At 39.8% G+C, this 25,365-nt stretch overlaps 2 protein-coding genes across 4 annotated transcripts in view; both read left to right on the top strand.

Annotated features, from left to right (window-relative positions):
- Positions 1–11,761, top strand: part of tdrd5 (tudor domain containing 5) — a 48,478-nt gene extending 36,717 nt beyond the window's left edge. For all 3 annotated transcript variants that reach the window (XM_034204913.1, XM_034204827.1, XM_034204993.1), the window contains 5 exons: positions 7,074–7,205; positions 8,254–8,346; positions 8,733–8,912; positions 9,043–9,154; positions 11,206–11,761. In XM_034204913.1, coding sequence (XP_034060804.1) covers positions 7,074–7,205; positions 8,254–8,346; positions 8,733–8,912; positions 9,043–9,154; positions 11,206–11,264 — 576 coding nt within the window. In that variant the 3' untranslated portion in view covers positions 11,265–11,761. The remainder of the gene's footprint in view (positions 1–7,073; positions 7,206–8,253; positions 8,347–8,732; positions 8,913–9,042; positions 9,155–11,205) is intronic.
- Positions 494–5,764, top strand: LOC117539047. Its single transcript, XM_034205093.1, has 2 exons — positions 494–1,979; positions 4,290–5,764. Exons 1-2 carry the CDS (start codon positions 827–829, stop codon positions 5,231–5,233), a joined length of 2,097 nt encoding a protein of 698 aa, XP_034060984.1. The 5' UTR covers positions 494–826; the 3' UTR covers positions 5,234–5,764.
- Positions 11,762–25,365: the final 13,604 nt, after the last annotated feature.

The raw sequence follows: 25,365 nt of genomic DNA, 5'->3' as shown, positions 1-25,365 counted from the left end.
AGGTCCCTCACCTTTTGGGAGCGTAGGGCAGAATTAGGAGGGAATTCCGTCTCGGAGCGTTTGTGCACTGTTTTGAAATGCCGCTCCTAAATTACCCTTCTTCGATAAAGCCACGCTCGCATTGCAGATGAGACAGATGGACTTTGAATTGGAATAGATACAAAAATAATCATCCTGCCTCGGAGTGAAAATGATATATTTTGGGCTTTTTTGCTTCTACCATAATTGCGGTCTTGTGTGTGTGCGGACTGTCAATCCTGTTGACACGGACAACGTCAGCTAACTAGTGCCCACTGCCCACCAGCCACGCCCCGACACATGGGGTCATGCCAATCACAAAGCTTTGATGCGTTCAAGTGCATTATTCTGGCACAGGAAGATTATGTTATAGGACATTAAAGATAAAACAGAATATTGTTGTTCTATTTTTAGACACATCTCGCGATCGACTGGGAATCTCCCCGGTCGGTCGCGATCGACTGGTTGGGAATTATAACTAAAGTTGCATCAAATATAATTTATATAATCACCGAAATAGTAATACTATAATGATAATAAATATTGTATTGTAAGTAGCCCAATGAAACGTAAAATAAATGTAACTGTTGGTATTTCGCGGGTGAGGGATATTACCACGCCCCCTCTAACCTACAGTTACTTATGCCTGTAGAAGCTAGTAAGCTATTTGATATAATGCTGCCAAGATGCCAGGGAAGTGCAGATTCAACAACGTATGGCTTCTCAAGGATAACTACCAATTGTGGCTGTCAAAAGACACTGACCCAAGACGTGCAAACTATGTTCTAAAATAATCGATATTTCGAATATGGGCGAGGCAGCGCTTGCTAGCCACATGAAGGGGACAAAGCACCAGACCGCAGCAGCCGCTGTTGCTAGCAGCGCAATGTTCAGTACATTTATGAATGTTGACGCTGCTAATACACCAAGTAATGCTACTTCAGTTTCAACAGCAACGAAACAGACAACGTTAAACGTTCCGTCAAAACACGAAGTTATCAAAGCGGAGATACTTTGGGCTTTAAAAATCATGGATTCTCACTACTCATACAAGTCATCCGAGGACACGAGCCGTCTTTTTGCGGCGATGTTCCCGGACAGCGAGATTGCAGCTCAATTTGCATGCGGTGAGAGTAAGTGTTCCTATGTCTGCACATATGGGCTTGCTCCGTATTTTAAGAGACTCATTCTGACTGACGTTTCTAAACAAACGGCATATGTAGTGCTGTTTGATGAAACGATGAACCACCATTTGCAGTCAAAACAAATGGATGTACACGTGAGGCTGTGGGATGGAGCAGAAGTCAAGACGAAATACATTGGCTCTGAAATTTTGGGACATTCCACTGCAATTGATATAATTGAAAAGATGAGCAAAGGACTGTCCGAGACGGGAGTGAATAACCTCATTCAGCTTTCCATGGACGGGCCACACTTGAACTGGAAAGTGTTTGAACTCCTACAGAAAGAGATGCAGAAGCAGGCGGACAAATCGCTTCTCAACATTGGTTCATGCGGTTTGCATGTCCTGCACAATGCATTCAGAGATGGATGCAAAGCTACCGGCTGGGACATTGAGCACATTCTCTCGAGCCTATACTGGCTTTTCCACGATTGTCCAGCTCATCGTGAGGACTTTGTTACCGCCACTGGATGCAACACCGTGATGCTAAAGTTCTGCAGAGTCCGTTGGATTGAAAATGTCACCGTGTCTGACCGAGCTTTAAAGTTTTGGCCCTACGTGACAACCTACGTGGAGTTGGTTAACAAGGGTGATCTACCGGATCCTAAGGTTAAGTCTTTTGAGGCTGTGAAGAAAAGCTCCCAGGATCCGCTGTTCATCCCAAAAGTGATGATATTCAACAGCATCGCAAGAGAGATCAAGCCCTTCCTCACCCTTTACCAGACGGATAAGCCTATGCTACACTTCTTCAGCGAGGATTTGTTTCAACTGATGAAAGGTAAGGTTGTCTCATTTCATATGTGTTTACTGTCTGTTGCTGTCTGTTTCTGTCCCTCTATGATGTAGCTAATGCCTTATATTTAGTTTTACCTGCCGCTATAGTATTGTAATGTTTAACATAGGAGTCGGAGACAAAAATGTAGTTCTTTAGTTTAATAACTATTTTGTGAACATACATAGTACATGTCCAATACAAGCGTAACAGGTCACAACAACATTAGCAGACTTAAACTCTCAACTTTCAACTCCAAGAGCGGGGTCAACCTCACACTGGCCAGCTCTCCCCCTCTTCTCCCCCAACCACGGGCCCCCACACTGACCAGCCTTACTTTGCAGCATTGTGATTGGCTGAGAGATGGGAGATGCAAGACTGACACACACAGCACCCAATACAGGTTCTATACAGGGTCGCTGTAGTATTAACTAAAACTAAAAGAAGCCAGCAAGCAATCATAATTAAAGATGAGTATGGGCATATTTGGTCATTTGTAGGGATGCACAATAATTATCGGCCCGATAATTATCGGTCCGATATTAGGAATTATGACGTCATCCCGATAAACCCGATAACAGTATTAATAGCCCCGATAATATACAATATATTTTTTGGGTAAAAAAAAATACTGCGGTGTGGGTGGATTGGGATGAGGGGCGCTTGTTTTTCACTCGGCTCCTCCCGTTTTGCCAGTACTGTGGTATTAGTGGTTTAGGAAGAGGGGAGTTCTTCACAAATCCAGCGTTCCCTAACTCATGCCTGGCTGTGACGTAAATGGTGTGCGGCCGTGAAGCCAGGACAGTAAACAAACATGTCGTCGGTGGTATGGGCGTTGGAGCTATGTGCAACTCAAGGCATATGCTCGAACCGGAGCTGCCTGGATGTTGCAATCATGTTGTGCACTATCCGTGCTGAGTGTGCTGACTTTTCGTACAATGTCCCACTGTCTGGCTTCCTGCAAAAAGTCAAGTGCTCGGCGCAGTTATGGCGAAATGTCGCTCCTCTGTTTTCATTTAAACAGCTCCTTATATCCGTTAGCGCAGCTAGCTAGCACCAGATGCTAACAACAACAATGCACGTAAGGTCTCTCTCTCGCTCGGGCCACACATACACACACCCTCCCGGTCCTCCAGATGGCCAGTCGGTGCCTGCCGGTGAGCGTGGAAGTGTGGTCTGCCACAAGCGGGCGGCAGGAGCGGGGCTGTCAGCATCAGCTTGTAGATGGTATTTTAAACTCGATGCGCTCTGAAACTACGGGGCGGCCAAGGAAAAAAAATACACATGCGTTAATCGCGTTAAAATAATTAGTGGCGTAAAGAAATTGTTGGTATCGGTCTTGAGAAGCAGGAAGTTATCGGTATCGGTTTCAAAAAACCAATATCGTGCATCCCTAGTAATTTGGTAATCTTCCATATCAGCATTGTGTTTCTTTTAATTCCAATAACATTTTAAATCCCTACTCTGAATGGATAATTAAACAACAGTGCCACCTATAGACTGGAAATAGTAACACGCAGGGACGAGGCACATTTGTACTTATAAAAAAACATGTCTTAGTTTATTTCACCTATGTTTTACCCTGTCGTTTCATTGAGATGCAGTTTATTTTGAAAGACAGATCTAGTCCAATAAATGACAGTGCCAGGATGTTTCATGACACATAATGCATACACAATTAGATACAAATAATCATATTAAAATCTAGCAACATCAGGATAGGAATCAAGGCTTAGATTAAAACCACACGCAAACCAGAGAAGTTCATTCAGACTAAGCATTGAGATGTCATGATGTAAAATTAGTAGGTCTGCAACTGACAATTATTTGATTATCGTAATGGCTAAAGACCATGAAATGACAGAAAATAAGGTAATCAATTATACAACTATGGTAAATGTTCATCACACATTAATTATCTGAGCCAAAACATTAATCTTTAATTGACTTAGGCTTCTAACTGCTGTATAAAAACTAACTTTAATTTGTATAAGTTGCAACAGAGACAAAAACAATTGTGATAAATTAGTAAATGGCACAGATCAGAGTTTCTTACACGATTACATGTACAAAAATAAGAATAATAAAAAAATCACAACTATTAAAATGAAACTGAGATTTATAAATCTTCTGTTGATTCAACTCATTGTTTTGTTTCATCCTAGTAAGTTTAAATATGTATTTGGTACAAATATGCAATTGCATTTCATCTGTACAGATAGACTAAACAATATTTTCCATCTCTTGGTGTATATCTGGTATTTGACAGTTGCACTTGAATTTTTCACACCAATTTTAATTCTATGTTATTCACAGGACTAATGGGGCGATTCTTCAAAGAGGAACCTATGAAGGAGGCCACCACAGTTTTGAAGCTTCTTCATATCCCTCTCCAAGACAGCAGCATACACAAGGATGCCACAAAAATCAACCTGGGAGTCTCAGCTGAAACCTGTCTTAAGCAACTAAGATCCATCAACAAGGTATCAGAGAGGCAGGCACTGGAGCTCAGGATGGAATGCAAGACATTCTTGATCAAGCTACTGGAGAAGCTACAGAATAAGGCTCCAGTGAACCAGCAGCTTGTGAGAAGTATGCGGTGCCTTGACCCAAGATACATGGCTGAGTCCAAGGAAGTGTGCCTGGCTCAAATGAAAAGGATTCTGCACCACCTTGTTGGGGCTAACCATGTTAAGGAGTCAGTGTGTGATGACATCCTTAGAGAGTTCAGCGAGTTTTGTGATTTTGCTGCCCTTCAAGCAAACTTCAGGGAATTTGAGCCCATTACAGACAGAGTTGACACTCTACTACATTCAACAATGGGAGCCAACAAAGCTTTTTCCAAGGTGTGGCATGTGGTGAAAATGCTGCTGGTTCTCTCTCATGGACAGGCGAGTGTTGAGAGAGGGTTCTCAATCAATAAAGAGTTGATTGTGGAGAATCAGAAGGAGGCCTCCCTGGTTGCTCAGAGGCTCATCGTTGGCCATATCAGATCTGTTGGCGGTGTAACCAATGTGCAACTCACCAAAGATCTTTTGATCTCAGTTTCTGGAGCAAGGCAAAGGTACCACAGCTACCTGGATGACCAGCAGAGGGCCAATGCTAAGGAAAAGGGTGTGCAAAAAAGAAAGGCTCTTGCAGATGAGTTGGATGAACTTAAAAAAAAGAGGGCCAGAGTACAGAACGACATTGGTGAATTGGAGAAGTCGGCAGACGAGTATGCTGACAAAGCAGAATCCAATTTTCAGTGGTACCGCTGAGTCATTTTTTTGGTCATGGAAAATTAGGCAAAGGTCTTGGAAAAGTCATTGAAAATCATTGCTGAAAAAGTGTATGAACCCGGAGTAAAAACGATTCCACAATTCCACTTTTCTCCATAATGTCCGTTTCAAAGAGACGGTCTGAATCGCCACCTTTCCTGCAGGAAATTCCGCATGTTAACTATGAAACAGTTACTGGGGCTTGTGCAGCCAGGCGATTGGTTCACCACCATCGACCTGAAAGACGCGTACTTTCATGTAGAAATTGCTCCAGAGCACAGATTTGCACTGTTTTGTGAGTGCACTTTTTGCGAGGTAAGCGCAGCAGTGTGCTCTGTCAGCCGTAGCCCAGACTTCTCCACGTCACAACCGGGTTAAAGGAGAATGTGGGGCAGCAGCTGCTGACCAGAAAAGCCGATCAGGGGCAGTAGGGTGGAATGATGTTGTTGGACGACAGTGCGCGTATACATCAGGGCTCCACCCACTGTACCCATAGAGTCCAGTAGAGGGCGGAGCCTGTGAGAGATATAACGCCGGGTTACGTATTGTAACCCTTGTTATATTAACACAGGCGGAGCCCTCTACTCAGGGCACTGTCTGTCCTATATCGCTCGCTGAAGAGAGGTGTAGGATGATAGTCAGGAGGCCAGGCCTCCTTTTATACGGTGAGATGCGCGCGCATTCAGGTAGTGCTGGCTACGTCTATAGAAATCTCAGTAGGTGAATGCTTGCATAGAGGGTAGTACCCCATAGAGTCCAGTAGAGGGCTCCGCCTGTGTTAATATAACAAGGGTTACAATACGTAACCCAGCGTTTCTACCATGACAAACCAGCTGTTGATTGGTTGGCAGGTGTCCTTTACTGTATGTCAAACACAGCGTCTATGTCGTCGACAGTTAACCCACAGTACTAAATCAGGGTACTAGTTATTTACCTGGTAAGTGATATAGCTGGCATCATTAACGCCTTTGATTCGGCTTACTTATGATTTCATTCCTAATTATGGGTCAGTCTGATTACAGAGATATGCTTCTGTGAACATAGTATGAGAAACATGTTTCTATATATTTTGATCTAAACCTATACTTGAGGCTTGTACTACAAAGGCAGCTCAACATACCCCGGATATCTTTGTGTTATCAGTTTTTAATAATCCTAACAAATGGGATCACGCTCAGCTGTGCTACAATGTACTACTTTATTCTTTCATACATTAGTCATCCCCAAAAGTAAATATAAAAACCTAATTTCCTTTATTTAACGTTTATCTTAGCATTATCTAATGTGTGGAGTTCATTTGTTCAGTTTTTTTACATGCGTCGGGTTGTTAGTGCTTTTGTAAAATGTTTTTCATAATGAACAATGCCGTACAATACAGTTTGTGGACACAGATACATTAATATGATATAAATTATTAGGGCAACAAGTTGGTTTAATGAACTTACTCTGCCGTAGACTGTATGCATTGCTCTGACATACTTTCCAGTTGCTTATGTTGTGGATAATGTTTTAGATATTTAAATAACCTGATCAGTGCAAATGTAATTATAGTCAGATAGTTCTGTCGATGGGCAGTGATATATTATCAATTTGCACATATACTATTTGGCGATTATTGGGCAGTTGAAACTGTTTTTCTTTTAGCCTTGAGTTTAACTTTATAGCCCTTAAATTCGGCACACTGAGCTCTGATTTTTCAGCAGGTGGTGCTTTTTATGATCGGATCACTTATTTGAAACTTAACTTGCTATAAGTTAAGACCAGTTACCTTGCTAGGCCACTGTACAGCCCTTTTATAACTTAATACATATTACTGTACTCTACCCTTTTCTTCTCTTAGCTGTGTGACCAGATCCAGCCAGTGAGTCTGTACCTGGGAATGGGAATGGTAGACCTTCCAGAGGTAGAAGAAGAGATGGTCACTTTATCCCCAAAGTCTCCAACAGAAGAGTCCATGACGGCATCCGTGAAGGTACTTCAGACACATACATACAGAGCTAGCTATAAACAAATATTTGAGGTTTTAGCACAGCAAAACAAAACTCAGAGGTCTTAGTACCGGGTTACTTAGACATTTGTGGTGGATTTGCAGTTTCATGTCTCAATTGTTTCTAATCAATGAGTGCACTCTCTTTGTCTCTTCTCGGCCTCCCTCTCTCACTTCCTCTTTCTTGCCCCAATCTTTCAATGTTGCTGGAAAGCCTTTATTCTCCACTGTCCATAGCTCTTATCTTACCAGCCATACTGTCACTGCTGCAGGACCACTGCAACACACACACACACACACACACACACACACACACACACACACACACACACACACACACACACACACACACACACACACACACACACACACACACACACAGGGGAGGGATTTCTATCCAATGCTTAATGTATAGAGCCACTGTTTAGAAGGTCACAGCATGTTGTTGGCCAATAAATACATGACAGCCAATCAGTGGGCAGTTTAATGGATATTGGCTAACTAGATTGTGTCGCTCTTATGTTGGATGGTTGTTGCACTAAACACAGAGGAAAGGACATCTTATTGTTAATGTCTGTGACCGGTTATTGCTCCATTTATTTGCATATTGAATGGGGGTAAAATGATGAAATAAAAATGTATACTTTTTGATGCACATTTGCAACCAAACTAAACAATGGTGGCACAAAAAAACAAAATATGACGCTCCTTTGTTTACTTCCCATTACAAAAAACATTCAGTTTTTCAAATTTGCTTTTGTTTGTATAATTTTGGGAGGGTTTTATTGTAGAATAACACCACAACTGGAAGCAGATTAAAAAGGTAACCTTTGCACTGTTAAATATTGCCTATTTTCCCTGAAGGGTAAAAGTTTATAAAAATAATTCTGAGTAATATTTACCATTGCCATAAAGCTATGAATTAACAACTTCTATGTTAACATCTTTACTGCCACCAGCTGAATGAATTCCACTGTCACATCATTTAATTACACCGTAAAGTTACATTTCTAATTTAAATATGAATCTGAAGGTAACAGGAAGTCTCTTGATGTCAACGGCTGAAGATGGAGAGCTGCCCGACCTGGAGTGTATTGAGCACAAGGAGGTCCGCCCCCATGGCCAGGTACTTTGTTTACCTCTGCCTTCTTCCATGTCTTATTAGAACACAGATGCTCTCTGTTTCTGTAGGACATTTCACCATCATCTTAGTTTGTTTTCTAAGTGAATTTACACAAACAAACAAACATGTTTATTCGTACAGTAAATTACCATTTTAGTAATTGGAGCTTTGAGTTTTGACTGAGTTATAAAACAAAAGTCAAGTTATTGTTTTTTAAATTCCTGCTTCAAACTACACTGCAATCTCCTAATAAAAACAAACATTTATGGAATAAATTAGATGATGGCAAACCGTGCTGTACGTTTTTACGTGGACAGAACTGATTCTTCACACAAAAACCATTAGAATGAACTCTACTAAAGTCTTGTTTATTGTTGTGTCTTGCTCAGGGTATGGACACCAACCCGTTCAGCGCTCTGCTGATTGATCAAACCGTCAGCTACAGTGGCTCGTCCCTAAGCAACAAATCGCCTCCCCCCGACCCCACATGTCCCCCCCCCAGCTCCCTCACTCCTCCAGATTTGATCCTGACCCAGAAGACCCCAGCTCACTGTAAAGCTGACCTTCAAGTGAGAAGACATCGGTTGTTTTAATTGAAACTAAATAACTATTGATTTATGTTTTTTGTAGAGTACTTTCAAAACAGAATAATAAGTGATGTTTATATTGTCCATTAAAGAACCTATACTCTCTTCTCAGATGCCGAGCATGACTCCTACACCATCCCTGGTCCGGCCCCCTCCCTCCGTCAGGACCCTGAGCCTCCACATCCCTGACCTGTACCAAATCAATCACCGCCAGGGTGATCAGGGTACTTTTAAATGCATACCGTTTATGTTTTTTAGAGAAGTACCCAATGTCCACAGTTAATTCATACATACAAATATTTTGCATTTTAATTTTTTGGAGATAAAAACATTTTAAATAGTGTGACGCTAAGGTAGTTTTCACACCACATTATAAAAACAAATATGCACCACTTTGTGAGTTCTATCTCTTAGAGAAACCATAGATTAGAAAAATAAACAATGGAGGGTTAAATAAAGCAAACTGCTTTGTTGCATTGTAAAATTATGATTATTTATATACACGTCATGACACTACGTTTTGATCATGTTCAATCAATAGTTAGCATTGGATCAAAATGGTTAAAAACAACCTTGTGAAAAAACTCCTACTATATACACAAAGGCTTCTCCTCTGTGTTCCATACACGCTCTCCTTTTCTAATAGGATTATAAAAGGACCTTCATTAACCTGCACATGTGGGCAGAGAGAGAGAGAGAAGCCTTCAATGAAATTAGACTGTGTCCATGGCTGCAGAGAGGACGTATTGATTTCCTCCCTGCTGCTTGCTGTGGTGGATGTACCTGCACTGAGAACCTGAAACGGATTCAATTAGATCTGTTACCGGAGCTATTTGACCCAACAAGCTGCTTTCATTGCATTGCGTTTGTCCTGATATAGATACACTGCCGCTCCACCATGCCTCTGCTTGCACAGTGTTAATGGAAAAAGCAAAACAAAGTTTGTCAAAGCTGATTTATCTACACATCGTTTTTGTGAAGTTAAGCGTTACATTGTGCTTTACACAGCTGCACTAGTACAGATAAAAACACAAGATAGAAACCAGAATTACATGACAGAAAAGATAATGTGATTTTATTTTGTGAGTGTGTTTTCTCAGAAAGTGTGAGACTACATGCAGTCAGCACAATTTGACTATCTGTTTATGATATTCCATGTCGGTAGAAATTTGTCCTCCTCTCTGTATCAAGTTTCTCACAATGCCCTGAGAATTATATGCTGGCTTCCACAAGAAACCTGATGTTGCAGAAATTTGACTCAAATTAATAAAATAGACTAAATTCCTCGCAAATGCAGCGTCGGCACAGTGATTCTCTTGTATCTGTTGATTAACTTCAGATAAGATTTGTCTGCTCAGCATATCTGTTGCTTACTAAAGGGCCAGTATTCCGATTGTTGTTGATCTGCTCCTTAGAGATTACAAAGTGTTAACCACAACTCTGAAGAGGGTTTATATTTATCAATTGTAATTATGGAGAAATCTTGAGAGCAGCTGAGAATCTTATCTTTCATATGATTTATGATTATCATGCAAAATGCACTTTTTGATGTCTTTTATACATAAATATGTGTGTCCGGGAACTCACAAAGTGTCAGAAAAAAAACCCCTCTCTGTTTTCCTCCGTACCCACATCTCTAAAAACGGGGGTACAATGGAGCTGATCCAGATTTGCGTCCGATATGATGTAATATCAGAAATGTGGGCTGGCTTTACACCCTCGGCCCTATCAGAAACGTTGCTATCAGAAACAATGCCTGACTGTTTTGGACGTAATATGGTCTTTGTTTACATTAGCAAGAATCGCTAACACTCAGAGCGAACCTGTACTACTGGAGAGAGTATGTGTAAAAAAGCAGGAAATGACAAAAGGAACTCACCTTGTAGAAAACCCGCAAGAAAAGAAGCATTTGAGCTCAATACTGTTTCAGAAATAATCCTTGAAGTGGTTTGGAACATGATATGGCGTTTCATCACGGCAGCATTTAGCTGCATCTGAGCAGACAGCCTGCTCGTCACAGAACTCTGTGCCTGGTGCTCAAAAGGGGGCGGGGCCAGCAGAGTATCAGCCATTCTCTAACCGGGCTGAAATAGAGGGATATGAGGGATGTCAAAAATGCATGATCTGTTTGGTATTTTGAACACATCATAGATATGTTTTTATGTATTTGTATATATCTGATATATGCCTAAAAATAGCATGATAGGAGATCTTTAAAGTAATAGTTGTGTCTTATATATTGATATTAATTATGTTTTGTATTCTGTTTGTCTAGGTCCAGTCTCTCCATTCAGCCTGCGAAACCTCCTGTTCCCTCTGTTTGGGGCCAGGTAGGTGGTCCTACACCCCCGTCTGAATGAGTCAAAACACAAAGGAAGGAACATTTATTCCTTAAATTCCTGAAAGATTTGTGAATCCATTTTGGTAATAATTTTGTCAGCAAGCAGTTGAGTTACTTAGTGACTTGTATATAAAGCGTTGAAAGCTATTTTACAAGTTAATTTTAAGATATACTGGATTAGTTAAGTTGTATGCGAGTTCTCTGTATTTTATTTTATCTGTCTTATTGTAGGTACAGTTAAGGCTTGACTTGATAAATAAAAGAAATAGATGGCTGTTATTTTCTTGATGTGAATAGAGCTGCAAATGCTTTTTGTCTTTAAAATAATGCTTTCTTTGTTTGAGTTTCTCAGAAGCCATCGAGATGTCTGTAATGTGTTCAATTGTTAATTTCCCTGTTATAATATTAATATTGCTGTTCTGGAACAAATGGAAGTTATGATTAATGCAATTTTTATTTAATTTTTTTAAATAAATCTTGTTTGATATAATATTTTAGTATCTGTAGTTATGATATAACTCTTGGTGGTTTTTTGGGTTCCTTAGTTTCCTGTTTTATTTTTTCCTTCCATGGATTCACACACAAGACATTCATATTTATACCGGTTTTTATACACAATGCTTGACATAAAGACAAAGGCTTTTTTCTTTCTTCAAAGCATGAAATATTTTAACACAGTTTTAAAAACTGGAAACAGCAGGAAATATAACATTTAGAATATTGATTGCATTTGTTGCTTCATGAAGTCTTAAGAGTACCAAAACACATTTTAAATTGGTATTTTCAGAAAAAGCTTAATTCAGTTGTATAATTTAAGCACTGTTTGTCCAGTTCTGCTCATCTATGATTCTAGATGCCTTATCAGGACAACGTCAATGTGACCCTCAAACTGGCAAATTAGCCATATCTATACAAATCAGTTTTCTGCATTTGACCTGCTTGACTGTAAGTGAGGCTGCTTGTGAACAGCAAAACTTCATAAAGCATTTATCACGGAGATTATGGATAAGAGAGACAAGATCAGCGCAAAGGAGCCATGGATAAAAGCAAACAAAGAGCAGGCCGTCTCTGAACTCATTGACCCTCATTGCCTGGAGCTTAAATGCGTTTGTCTCATCACGCAGCCCAATATAGATTCAAAGCCTTTCCGCAGTTAAATAACCTACCTTCACTTGATATATCCAAAACAAGTCAAATAAAAACTATAGTTAATGTATATTTTATGTTGTAACTTATAGAGAAGTTAGAGCTTGGTTAACAAAACGTGTTCGGAATTAAAAAGGTTAAAGTAGAATGTGGAGTCCTTGATCATTAGTCTGCATCCTGCTGGGACTCCTGACCTTTACTGCCGATGCCAATTAGCTTTTTAAAAACGCTCCTAGTGACAATGGCACCTGCTCTTATTCTTGAGAGCAGTAACCTATACTGTACACACATTTACTGTAGAACCTATTTACTAACACGATACATGTAGATATTATAGGTACGAACACACAAGTATTTTGTAAGTCAAGTACATAACTATAGAAATTATACCACACACAAAATTGTCCATCACATTCTCAACTTACTCTGAATTTTAAGCAGACATACAATGGTAGACTTAACCAAGCATGTATGTAAACACACACAGCACTACTTTTTAACACCAAAAACCTAAAGAATGCAACAGAAAATTACAAATGCACACACATTGCAAGGCATTGCATGATACAGGCTCCATTAGTGCCTGTGTGCATGAGTGTACTGTATATGTGTGCGTGTGTGTGTAGGAGGGGGAGAGGGTTAGTAAGGCAGACGCACACGTAAACCTTATTAAGGAGGAGAGTAATGTGGTTGCAGCTGAATTAGCAGCCAACAGCAGCAGAGCATCAGTGTGCTGAATGGAGCAGATCTGATGGCTGTGATTTACAGGCGAGACCCTGGCGATTTACAGGCGAGACCCTGAGTCAGAGGACTGCTTTGGTTTCTCAGGCTTTTCGTTAGCTGACTAGTTGACGCATACTGTTAAAGAGAAAAGAGACTTTTGATTATGTTTTACATTGACAACAAGCTTTATTGAAAGTAGGTAGAGAACAGGTTGGTCTGTAAGATATAAGTAGTACACGACTAACTAGGAATGAGTACTCCTATACTTGGAACTAATACACATGCATTAAATGTATACTTAAACGCCTGGTTTAATTATTTAAAGGCTATATTAAATTAAAATAGTTTTTGTTGAGTCAATATTCCTATTTTTTTCCCCAGCTATAGAAATTAGCCACAATTGGGGAAAAAAAGATTTTCCACCCCATTCATATTTTACTGAAGCACATCCATAACTCCGAGGCCAACTTGTCTGAAGATAATAGTTTTACCTTTTGATCCTTTAAGTACATTTAGCAAATGTGCATATTGTTCTACTTTTACATTGTGTTATTAGTGTGAATGCTGTTTACAGCATTCCACTATAGTACTTCAAATCTTTATTCTTATTTCAGCCAATACCTTGGCTCTCCATAACTTCAGCTTACTTTTAGCTACAGAAACCATTCAAATATTAAACTATTCAGCCTGTTCAGGAATCGATGGGAAACCTTCAACTTTTTAAAAATATGTTATACTTTTTGAAATATTCAGCTTTTTAAACAATGTTTTTAACATGGAAGTCAATGGGAGGAGCCTTCAAATCCTCTTTTCCTACACCTTGCGCCAAATGCTACTTCTTCCACATACTTTCAGCTAGACACTTCATTCCAACTTTAAAATGATCACAAGACCTTCAGCTATAGAACTTGTTCTTCAGATTTTTGATATCTTGTACACTTTTTGAGATATTTAACTTAGTTTGGAGCTTGGTAGAGAGGCCTTTTTCAGATTTTAACATCAGTGTGGATGGAGCAGCTCGTTAAGTCTAGAGTGCTTCGATCTCAAAACAGAGTGCAGGAGTGCTAGAAATTCTCCCCAATTTTTTTTTAAACTTGCCATAATTCCCAAACCCTACACTCCTCAGACATATGTTTTCATGAAAAATGTAGGAAAACCTCTCCTAGGTTGGAAAATTCAAAAATATTAAACAAAATGCCTCTTGAGGGCATGAAGAGACAAAAAGTCCACCTAGCTCCCAATTGATTCCCATGTTACATTTTTCTTGCTCCCATCTCCACATTTTTACACACAAAACCAGAAAAACAAACATATCAGTTCATTGGGGTTCCCTGATGCTCACGGTCTAGTAATTTTTTTATAGGAGCCATAGTTTTTTAATAAGGTGGCAAAATTGTCAGATATAATCCTCAATGAATTCTTATGGGACTCAGTTCTGCAGTTGGTAAATCGTCATAAGTCGTCACCATGGTAACCTTTGATCTCTGGGTTTACACACACAGGTGTTTGTAAACGTTCAATCACTACTACTTACATTTAATATCTTTATTTAACTCCTTCAGCCTAATTTCAGCTGCAGGAACCATTCAAATATCAAAGCATTCAGCCTTTTCAGCACATGATGGGAAACTTTCACATTTTTCAAAATATGTTTTTAAAGTATTTGTTTAACATGGAAGTCATTGCAATGCATTTGAGCTGTAACAATTAAGACACACACTCACATAGACACACTCTCTCTCTCTCACAGACACCGATGATGATGATGAATGATCAAGAGAAGAGAGAGAGGGCGATCAAGAGAAGAGAGGGCGATAGAAGATTGAGAGGGTGATCAAGAGAAGAGAGAGAGGGCAATCAAGAGAAGAGAGAGAGTAATGTAACCTCCTAATGTAATTTATAACTCCTATGAAAAGGTTCAAAAAGTGCTCAAACTTCACGTGTGCTAACAGTCCAGCCATGAAGACATCTACGGGACAGTTTTGAGATTTCTTCAAATGCCGTTGCCATGGGAACACAATGCTCACCATGAAACACGGTTTTCTCATAACTTCAGTGAAAATGCTCGAAAGGGCCCAAAACTTCACAGGTTTGGTAACGATGCAGCCATCAACACATCTAAGCGTATTATGGGGTGTCATCAAATGCCATGCCATGGCGACAGATAATTCACCATCAAGTTAGTTCAAAAGTTTGCAGTTCAAATATTCTGCTGCTTTCCCAAGCCTTTTTACTTTCTTTTCTCATCTTAATACAAATTCATTCACTACTACTTACATCTGATATTTAACTCCTTCAGCCTATTTTCAGCTGCAGAAACCATTCAATGATTACATTATTCAGCTATTTCAGGACATCAAGGCTATACATGTTATTTATACCTTTTTTTAAAGCTTTTCTTTTAAATATTAAGCTAATAACATATTCAGCTTTTTCTGCCTTTTCAGCTAAATTCAGCCACAAATGTTCACAGTTTACAGCACTCTCACGCATTTTCTGCACGAAATGCATTTTCTAGTTGGTACTTTAACTTATGTGAACGGTATCCTTGCCAGAGGGTGTGTTTTATTACCTGGAGCAAGGTGTTAGTAAAATGGCACCCACATCTTTCTGAAAATGTATAATCATTAGTATAGTTGTTGTAGAATAGTTATGGTCGTTTAAGTGTCATTTCTTTACCATACTGATTACATTACATTACATGTTACTTGTTAGACGCTTTATCCAAAGCGACTTACATACTCAATACTGTGGGCAATCCCCACAGGAGCAATTTGGGGTGAAGTGTCTTGCACAGGGACACAACGACATGCTGACTGCAGTGGGGTTTGAACCTGTGCTCCCCTGATCCGACACCAACGTACTACTCCACTGCGCCACAGCCTCTCCTTATTAGATTAGAAAATGAAATGCATGTGTTTGATTATAACTGATGTCAACAGGCTTTGTTATTGGTGGTGTTCTTCAGAAAACCCGTTTAGGGATATTACGTTCAAAAACCTCAAATGTCGGAATAGTATATGTATAGTTTATCCGTCTCTTCGTTTGGCTGCTTTTACATGTCAGGCCAGTGTGCCCATGTATGCATTTTAATAGGGTTTGTATATTTTTAGGGTTTTTTGTGTGAGCAGCTGCGTGCGTCTGAATTAATATTCTGTGTGTTAAAAAGGCTGTATTAAGTCACACTCATCCACTGAGAGTTAATTTCTGGAAGAGCAACGCCTTTATTTTTATCCCTTATCTGCTGTATTAATTTGAGAACAATTTTAAGAAGCTTCGCTCTCCTGCTAATCCCTCAGGCTTCTTGTTCTGCTACTTCCGCACGCGCACGCGCACACACACACACACACACACACACACACACACACACACACACACACACACACACACACACACACCAGTACAACCAGCACCCCTAATTGAGCTTTTCCACTCTACACATTGGATTTATATTTCACGCTTAGTTAACTTTATCCTTGTTCTTACTACTAACTCCAAACAGTACTTTAATCAGCACTGCATGGGCAAGGATTTGTCTCGTTTATATTCCATTTAGAATTGTCAAAGCAAGATTATTTGTGTCACTTATCACTCTCAATCTAAACAATAGCCTACAAGGCTTCACAGTTAAATACCAGAAACTGCTACAACCACTACACCTTTGGGAAAATGTGCATATTTGTTTTCTAACTCAAACATAAATGTTTAAGAAACATTTCATGTTTTTTTGGAAGTTGTAAGCCATAAATGTTTTAGTCCTAACAGTGATTTATCTCCCCATATTCTTTTATTTAACTATCCCTTATAGTTTGTAGATTTGGCTTTGTGTACTAATAAAACAGACAAGTTATAACATAGAAATTAATACAATTTAGAGGTATTGGCAGTCGGGTCCAAACTGCCTTCATGCCTACAGTACAGTATGCTTTAACTATGGTTTTAACTATAACTTGAAGATGTAAAGAGAACATTTTAGATTTGTTTTTAAAGAAACAGCATCCCGCCACATGTTGTGACCCTCCCCTCGTGATCCCAGCCCTGCACCCTGTCATTCTGAGTTTCAGAATGTATGGCTCTCTGAATTAATGGGAGCCTTGAAAGACCCTGGGGTGCTTCTTTTAAGACGGACAGAAGGAACGAAAGCTAAAATGGCAAATGGCTGGAAGGAGAAAAGAAAGATAGAGTAAATCTGAATCCCATTTCTTACCTCACACCGCGCCGGCGCCAGCGAAGCCTGAAGGCGTTTCCTTATCAGCTTATCCAAAGTACGTACGTCAATCCATACGGTCGTTATTGTGAACACCATATCTCAGGAACGCCTGAAGGAAACTTCAAATCCGTCACCAACGTCCACTGACTCTTGGATGAACTGAGAAGGTGGTCAAATGGTCAAGATCAGTAAAGCTGTAGTCACAAGACAAATGGTTAAGAGGCTCTGCGCTGGCGTTACTAAGACGGAAGACCTGAGCATTGCGCATCTTGGACCTCTCTTAACGCTGACCTTTCAAAGCTCAACAAATCAGTTAACAGCTGTATGTTGCAGCACAAGCTACCAGAGGAGGTAACCACACAAACTGAACATACCTAGCTGTTTTCACCGTAAGGCTCTGTGCCCAACCTCGCGGTGAGCAAATCGCGTCTCATGTGAATGCAGTTTAAGGCTCTCAAAAGACTTTTGCGAATAACCCAATAATTGATGTGTTGCTATTGCTAATGACATTTTCACAAAGATGTTTAATACCAAAACATGATGTGATGACATGTTAGGCAGACATGTATATAGACTTTATTATGATGTAAACATACAGTGAAGTTAATGAGATTAAAATGTTATATCTTTCTCAAACATGCGTTGGTCATGTTCAAGTCAGTACAGGTTTATAAGACCACCTGCTTCCCCCGCTGCTGTTTTCAACCTGGATCCAGATGTGGCCAGTATTGTTTGGCAGCAGCATCCAGCTGCAGCTCAGCACCAGCTTCAGTTAATATGTGATGGCACACTGACAGTTCCATTAAACCGTATTTATGGCAGCCACAAGTAATCGATATGCAGATACGCTAGGCTGTCCGCATTCGCAGAATTGTCTTTGGTCCAGCAGTGCGATGCATCAAAACTGCCATGCTCAGTGACAACAGAGACAATATACACCATCACTGGGTATTGTTTGTCCCCATAGACTCTCCCTCTCTCTATTTCTCTCTTATCCGCTCTGTCCTTCTCCATCGTCATCTTTTCCTCATCTCTTCCTCCTTGCTTTTGTCTAGTTTTGCAATTTTCTATTTAAAAAAGCCTGTATCGTAAATTCTATAAAAGGCAAGGTTAAAAGACATACTCTATATATGAATGTTTCTGTAAGGAATGACCTCCAATAAGTAATGTGAATCTGTAGTTAAGACCCTCTCTGCTCACTCCATTGTCCGTCCCTTTGGTGCATTAGACAGGGTTTGCACAATAAAAGACACTCAGCTATACAACATATCTGGGATGAGCAGACCTAAACCCATTCATATATACAGTAGGCAACGTCACAGCAGTGAGACTCAGTGACCCTCCAGCTTAGACATTCATGAAATGAAACTACAGGCTGCGGCTTTTGTACTAAAGACAGTTCCCTTTGGAAGGACAACCACTGAAGACATGCAAATAAATGGGGTCAGTGGAGACCGAGCGTTCATATTGAAACTTAAAAATCTTGGATCACATTTAATGACAACATAAAAAGTCAGGGTCAGTTCTTCGTTGAACTGTGGTGTGGCATAAAGTCTGGCGCCTAACCAACTCACCACAAACTGCAGATTGTCTGCCGCAATATTTTCTACTTTGGCACCGAATGTTGTCATTGGACGTAAATCGTTCGCTGCAGAGTTGTCCCATAAACTGGACTGTTCTAAAAGATTGTGTTCATACAAATGTAAAAAGCACTGATCTACCACAACAGTGACCCAGCTTCACTTCAAAGGTAACCATCCTTAAAGCTTGGTCTGGAACCCGATTAAATGCAAGTCAGGCCATTGTGTTAGAGATAGGACCTGAACAAGTTGAGCAACCAGTACTTTGTGCCAGCTTGGCCAATCCTAGACCTTTATGTCTTGGATAAGTCTTAACAATAGAAGGGTGGATGAAGAGCATCAATGAGCTTGGATTCAACCACTTCATCCATTGTTCTAAAAAAAGTTGGTTTTGAATGTATTATTTATTCTTGGCATGTCCAACTGAGTCCCCACCTAGAGGACATGTCTGGGGAAAAGGACGTCCGGCCTACCTTGCTTATTAGTTTGATCCCACCATGTCTTTGACCCAGAACGATGGAGCAAAATGATCGATAGATTTACATTCTAATAAAATAGCTTTAGAAAACACAAGGGGGGAGTTGTAGGGATTTTGTGGTTGTGTTTTATAAACATTTCACTCCCTGAGTGCCCTGTATCCCCGCTCGTTCCTGACTTTGCTAGATTGCTGGTGACTGATCTTGTAGGATGTCCCAAGTTCATTTATTGTGATTTAAAAAGTTGCATATCAGCACTTGAGTTAGCGTAGATAGAAATGTATGTTAACTGGCTGGGTGTAATCGATCTCAAACCGACGTCGTCTGTCTGCAGTTAAGTAATGAAACTTTGTGTTGAGAGAAAGCAGCGTTGAATGAAGAGCAGACAGAGCAGCAGGTCACCTGATGAATGGCTTCACTTACAGCCAGCAGCATAATGATTAGTCATGATCAATCATCACTCACATGCCTCTACTCCTCTCTCCTCTACTTCTCGCCTCCTTTGCTTTTTTCATTCTTCTTCTTCCCATGTCTCCATTCTTGATACCTCTTTCTGCGCTTTAATCTTCTCTCTTCCCCCTATTTTTCGTCATTTTCCTACCCGACTACTTTCTCATTCGGTTTTCTCATCCCCTTTTTTTATTCCTCTCTTCTGCTCTTCCAAATGTATCCTAGCAGGGACAGAGGAAATTGAAATGTCACCTGTAATCATTGTGTTTATTAAGTTATATTTGAAAGTGGTATTGACCAGCTGAAGATTAAAGTACTATATATAGGACAACATGATATCAGGTAGAAAGCCCTGTGGAACAAAACGTCAGGTGGTCCAGTCTTTAGACATTACCATCATTCCTGGGTTATAGATAGATCAAACCTGACTTAGTCTATCACCAAGTTTAGGCTAATATACACTTTGTACTTTTATTTGTTTTTGCAGAGAATGCAACATTTCTTATTTGAGTACATGTGAAAGTTACTATAGTGCTGTAAAGATGTGACCCATTTGAGCCTCACAAGAGTGAAAAAAAAGCTTAATTTGAAAGTGGAGGAATATGTTAAGTCTACTAAAGTGGTACAAATTAGCATTTGGCAACTCCAGGACTAACAGAGGAAGCTCGGGGCCTGACCAAACCTTCCCGGTTGATGATAAAGGAAGATAGTGCTTTGGGAAATGGGATTTCTAATTTGGGAGAAAAATGTAGAAAATACTTCCTCTTTTTTTTTTAAGTAAAGCATCTAGAAATATAACCTGTCTTTGACATAACATCAAACTGTTTATTCATTCATCACATTAATGTTAGTTTTATACTAAATATATGGACATGCAAAATTCACCTTTTAAGAAGTTTGATTGGATGGAAAATTTGACATGAAACTGATCTCTATTCTCATTAGTGTGGACATGGCCAGAGAGGCGCAGTATACTAGAATATCAGGGATGGGCACATTCAGATAAGCATCAAGTCAGAGCTGCCTCCCAGCACAGGAAATAGCATTAGCTTTGTTGTCACACACACAGTGACCTCTTTCTCCCCAGGTTGCCATAGAGATACCGCTCCCTCTTTACACACCCTGAGACCGCTGTCCCTATGAAGGCCAGTGTGTGTGTGAAATGACTTGTATGTGCATTAGATATATCATAATGCATACCATACCAGATTCACTGCTTCATTAGATTTTACATATTCAGTGCCAGATCACATTGCAAGGTGAATTTCCCAGAACCCACCTGTCCATCAAACAGTGGGTGGCACTCTTGATTTAAAGTTAATGAAGTAGATGGGATCAACCAAAGCTACGACTGCTAATCCTAACCATCCAGTTCCTGTTTAATTTAAAAACACATACAGTTGCAAGAAAAAGTATGTGAACCCTTTGGAATTACCTGGATTTCTGCATAAATTGGTCATAAAATCTATTCTGATCTTCATCTAAGTCACAACAATAGACAAACACAGTCTGCTTAAACTAATACCACACAAACAAATTATGTTTTCATGTTTTTATTGAACACACCATGTAAACATTCACAGTGCAGGGTGGAAAAAGTATGTGAACCCCTAGGCTAAAGACTTCTTCAAGAGCTAATTGGAGTCAGGAGTCAGCCAACCTGGAGTCCAATCAATGAGACGAGATTGGAGGTGTTGGTTAAAGCTGCCCTGCCCTATAAAAAATACACACCAGTTTTGAATTTGCTATTCTTAAGAAGCATTGCCAGATGTGAACCATGCCTCGCACAAAAGAGCTCTCAGAAGACCTACGATTAAGAATTGTTGACTTGCATAAAGCTGGAAAGGGTTAGAAAAGTATCTCTAAAAGCCTTGATGTTCATCAGTCCACGGTAAGACACATTGTCTATAAATGGAGAAAGTTCAGCACTGTTGCTACTCTCCCTAGGAGTGGCCGTCCTGTAAAGATGACTGCAAGAGCACAGCGCAGAATGCTCAATGAGGTGAAGAAGAATCCTAGAGTGTCAGCTAGAGACTTAAAGAAATCTCTGGCACATGCTAACATCTCTGCTGACGAATCTACGATACGTAAAACACTGAACAAGAATGGAGTTCATGGGAGGACACCACGGAGGAAGCCACTGCTGTCCAGAAAAAACATTGCTGCACATTTGAAGTTTGCAAAAGAGCACCTGGATGTTCCACAGCACTACTGGCAACATATTCTGTGGACAGATGAAACCAAAGTTGAGTTGTTTGGAAGGAACACACAACGCTATGTGTGGAGAATCCAAAGGGTTCACATACTTTTTCTTGCAACTGTATTTGTTAAATATTTCATCCTGCAAAGAAAAGAGTATCACACTTTCCCCTATGGAGCGGCGTGTCCCGTTTCCTCTCCATATTGAACTCAACTGTGAGAGTCAAACCATTGGATCGAGCTCATCATTGTAATGGATAGTCTGGCAAACCAATCGAACATTTGCTTCAAGCCAATGTGTATCTCATCAGCTGAGGCTCTTATTAGGATAAATTGTTAAAAGTCAGTCTCATTAATACTCATCACCAACTATAACCCTGCTTCCCGACATGTTCTTTCTCCATGTTTAACCACCATTTCAAACCCCAAATTGTACTTCCTCAAACTTAAATAAGATATGTATTCCTGTATTTTATGGAACATTCCATTATTTTGTTGTTATTTTGACACTGACATTTTGAACTTTAAATCTGTGATCCACAAACTCGTGCCTAACCTGCTTCCAGTTGCTCTAAAATGTAATACTGTAGGACTTTGGTCGTGGATTCAAAGAGGGAAGGTCACTGCTGACTGACCCAGCAATTTGAAGCCCAGATCTAGTGTCACATGGACAGTTTTCTGCACCTCCCACAGAGTCAATACCATGAATTTAAATCATATACACCCCCAAAATACTGCCAATAACTCTGCTTCTGCCTGTTCTGCTTTGTGGATGTTCTCCCGCTCTTCCACAGGTAAGCTGCATTAATAAGGTTTTTTTTTTACTGAAGAAAGCTAAACATTAATTTAGTTTGCAGATAAGATTCCTTGAAAGTGTGAAAACTCAATCAATCATGTTTTATGGGACGGGCATCGTTAGTTTCATCTGTTTAATTGTAGTGGTTGTGGGTCACCTTGGTTTTGGTTTTTAATAAATCATAGCAACTTCGCTTATTCATCATTGCTCCTAGCCAATAAATAGTTTGGCACAAACCCCCACTGTAAAATCACATCTTGTCATGTTTTTATATTTGTTGGGGTTGTTCAAGTCTCCCTGCATCTTAAACAAATGATTTTTACCTTTCTCTCCTGAGATAAAAAGAAAGTTATATTCTGCTTCACATGAGCTGGTCTGGACCACGTGAGTCTACTGAAGAGAAACAACTGGGGGTGAGTGCCTTGCTCTATGGCAAGAAGATTAGGTTTTGAAGTAGAGAACAGGTAAGTGTGTTCTGTTCACCTATTATACTTTTGTATCCAGTCGATTAACCTTTGTACACATGATTTATTTTAAAGATAACATGGGCCACTATTCCTCATCAACCCAATCCTTGACTGTCTGTTAGGCAGCTAGTGTTAAAATCGCTTTCTGCAGCAGTGGAGGCAGTTTTCTAGCTGAATGAACACAGATGAGCGCTGTACAACAAGCACTCACTGCAGCTTAATCTCTGCTGTGTAGACATGAAATTAAATAGCACTACTCGATAAAAAAAGGTATTAGTTTATTGTTCGGTTAACTTGATAGTTGGCCCTGATTGCAGTACCCATAATACTTGTTCGGGTTTACAATGTGGATATTTCCATTTAAAAATCATGCGTCTAGTGAGCACTTGGTAGAATTTTGAAAATGTCTGATATGAGAGTGTGACTTCATTATATCGATACAAGATTTGCCTTTATTTGCCAATTATTAAGTAATAGTAAGTTTGACCAAATCTTGTAATAACAATACCTTTCTGAAAATAGTTTTCAGAAAAAAAAAGACTGTATGGAAAAAGATGTTTATGTAACATGCTTGGCAGTGATTCTTCATGGTGTTACATGCAGTTCATTACAGGTGTGGTTGTGGGTTGTAATTGTAACGGTGGGTGGTGTCATGGCAACTCACCGCTGTGCATTGCCATGGTTACAGGGTGTGTTCTCATGGTAATGGAGCTTTGTGTGTTGTCATGGGAAGGGGATGTGCTGTGTGTTGTAACAGGGTTTGTCGTCATGATAATTGAGTGTGTTGTCATGGTAGCATGGGATGTAGTTATGGTAACAAGGGGGGTTGTGTGCTGTCATCGCAACAGGTATGTTGTGTGTTGTCATTGAATCGGGGTTTGTTGTGTGTTGACATGTTAAAGGGATGGGGTGTGTGTTGTCATGGTAACGTAGCGCTGTATGCAGACCCTATGTTCATGTTGTGTGATTTTGCACCCAATTCACACAACGTGTTCACACAAAGTTATAATTCAGATATCAATATTCTCTTAGAAACTATGATCCACATGAAATTAAACAGCAATAGTCATTAAAATAACGTATTCCTTCATTGTTCATTTAAAGTGATCGTGGGCTTTGATTGCAGTACCAATACTTACGAGTTATAGTACTGTTCGGGTTTACAGTGCCGGTGTAAAACATTCAGAGTTAGTGTTACTGCAATACCACTACCATGTCTGATTTGAAGACGCATCGTTTCCACACTCGGATATTTGTCTCAGTTTAATAAAAGAGATTTGAGTCTTTCAAGAGTAAAATCAACTATACTTTTGCTAAAATTTCACCAACACCAAAATAATAACTCTTTTCAATGTGCCGTGTATATTGCCTCTCTGACCTGACTGTTGAAGCCTTATACATACTTCATTTTGAAGTGTTGTTTGAGCCCCAAACCAAATTCCCTGACTTCCTACAACGTTATCTTCCCAGTTGGACCCTGGTTTCAGTATTATGAGTCTATCAGTGTCTCAGTGTTGTGGTGCAGCACAGACCTGTCTGGCCCGCCAGGCCTTTCCTCTCTGTCGATATTTGCCTTGACTTGGTTGCAACAGTAAGTAGATTAAGGGACCATGATTGAGGGCAAATCAATTACTGTAGCCCATCTGTATTTGGGGGGGTTCACTGTAGCATTTTTTTTTACTGTGTGCAAGGCATAATCAAATTACTCAGCATCCTTTTCTAACGGGAACATCCTGAACACCATAATTTATAATATTCAGGTTATTATCCTTTTAGGAACATGTATACTCACCCTTTATTAATTTTAAACACCTTGTTAAAAACATTCTCTGCCATTGCTATCATTTTTTATTACTATGCCCCTATGTGGGCTCATATTCAAGTTAGTTATTGTATATTATATATTTATCTAATATAGTATTAATTCATGTTAATAAATCAACAATACTCAAAGGTCATATTGTGTACATGTTGTTCTTGTGGTCTGGTATAGTATGGTTATATAGATTAAGTGGAACTTCAAGTGCCAAACGTGAGACCTTTCTAA

The sequence above is a fragment of the Gymnodraco acuticeps genome, unplaced genomic scaffold, assembly GCF_902827175.1.
Source record: "Gymnodraco acuticeps unplaced genomic scaffold, fGymAcu1.1, whole genome shotgun sequence".
In the NCBI taxonomy this organism is placed as follows: Eukaryota; Metazoa; Chordata; class Actinopteri; order Perciformes; family Bathydraconidae; genus Gymnodraco; species Gymnodraco acuticeps.
The sequence above is the reverse complement of the archived record's forward strand: the minus strand, read 5'-3'. Positions and strand labels throughout refer to the sequence as shown.

Bases quoted from the DNA above. Each gene is read 5' to 3' on its own strand.
- LOC117539047 (XM_034205093.1), top strand. From the start codon at position 827: ATGGGCGAGGCAGCGCTTGCTAGCCACATGAAGGGGACAAAGCACCAG. The intron at 1,980-4,289 runs GTAAGGTTGTCT...TGTTATTCACAG, and splicing joins TTTGTTTCAACTGATGAAAG to GACTAATGGGGCGATTCTTC.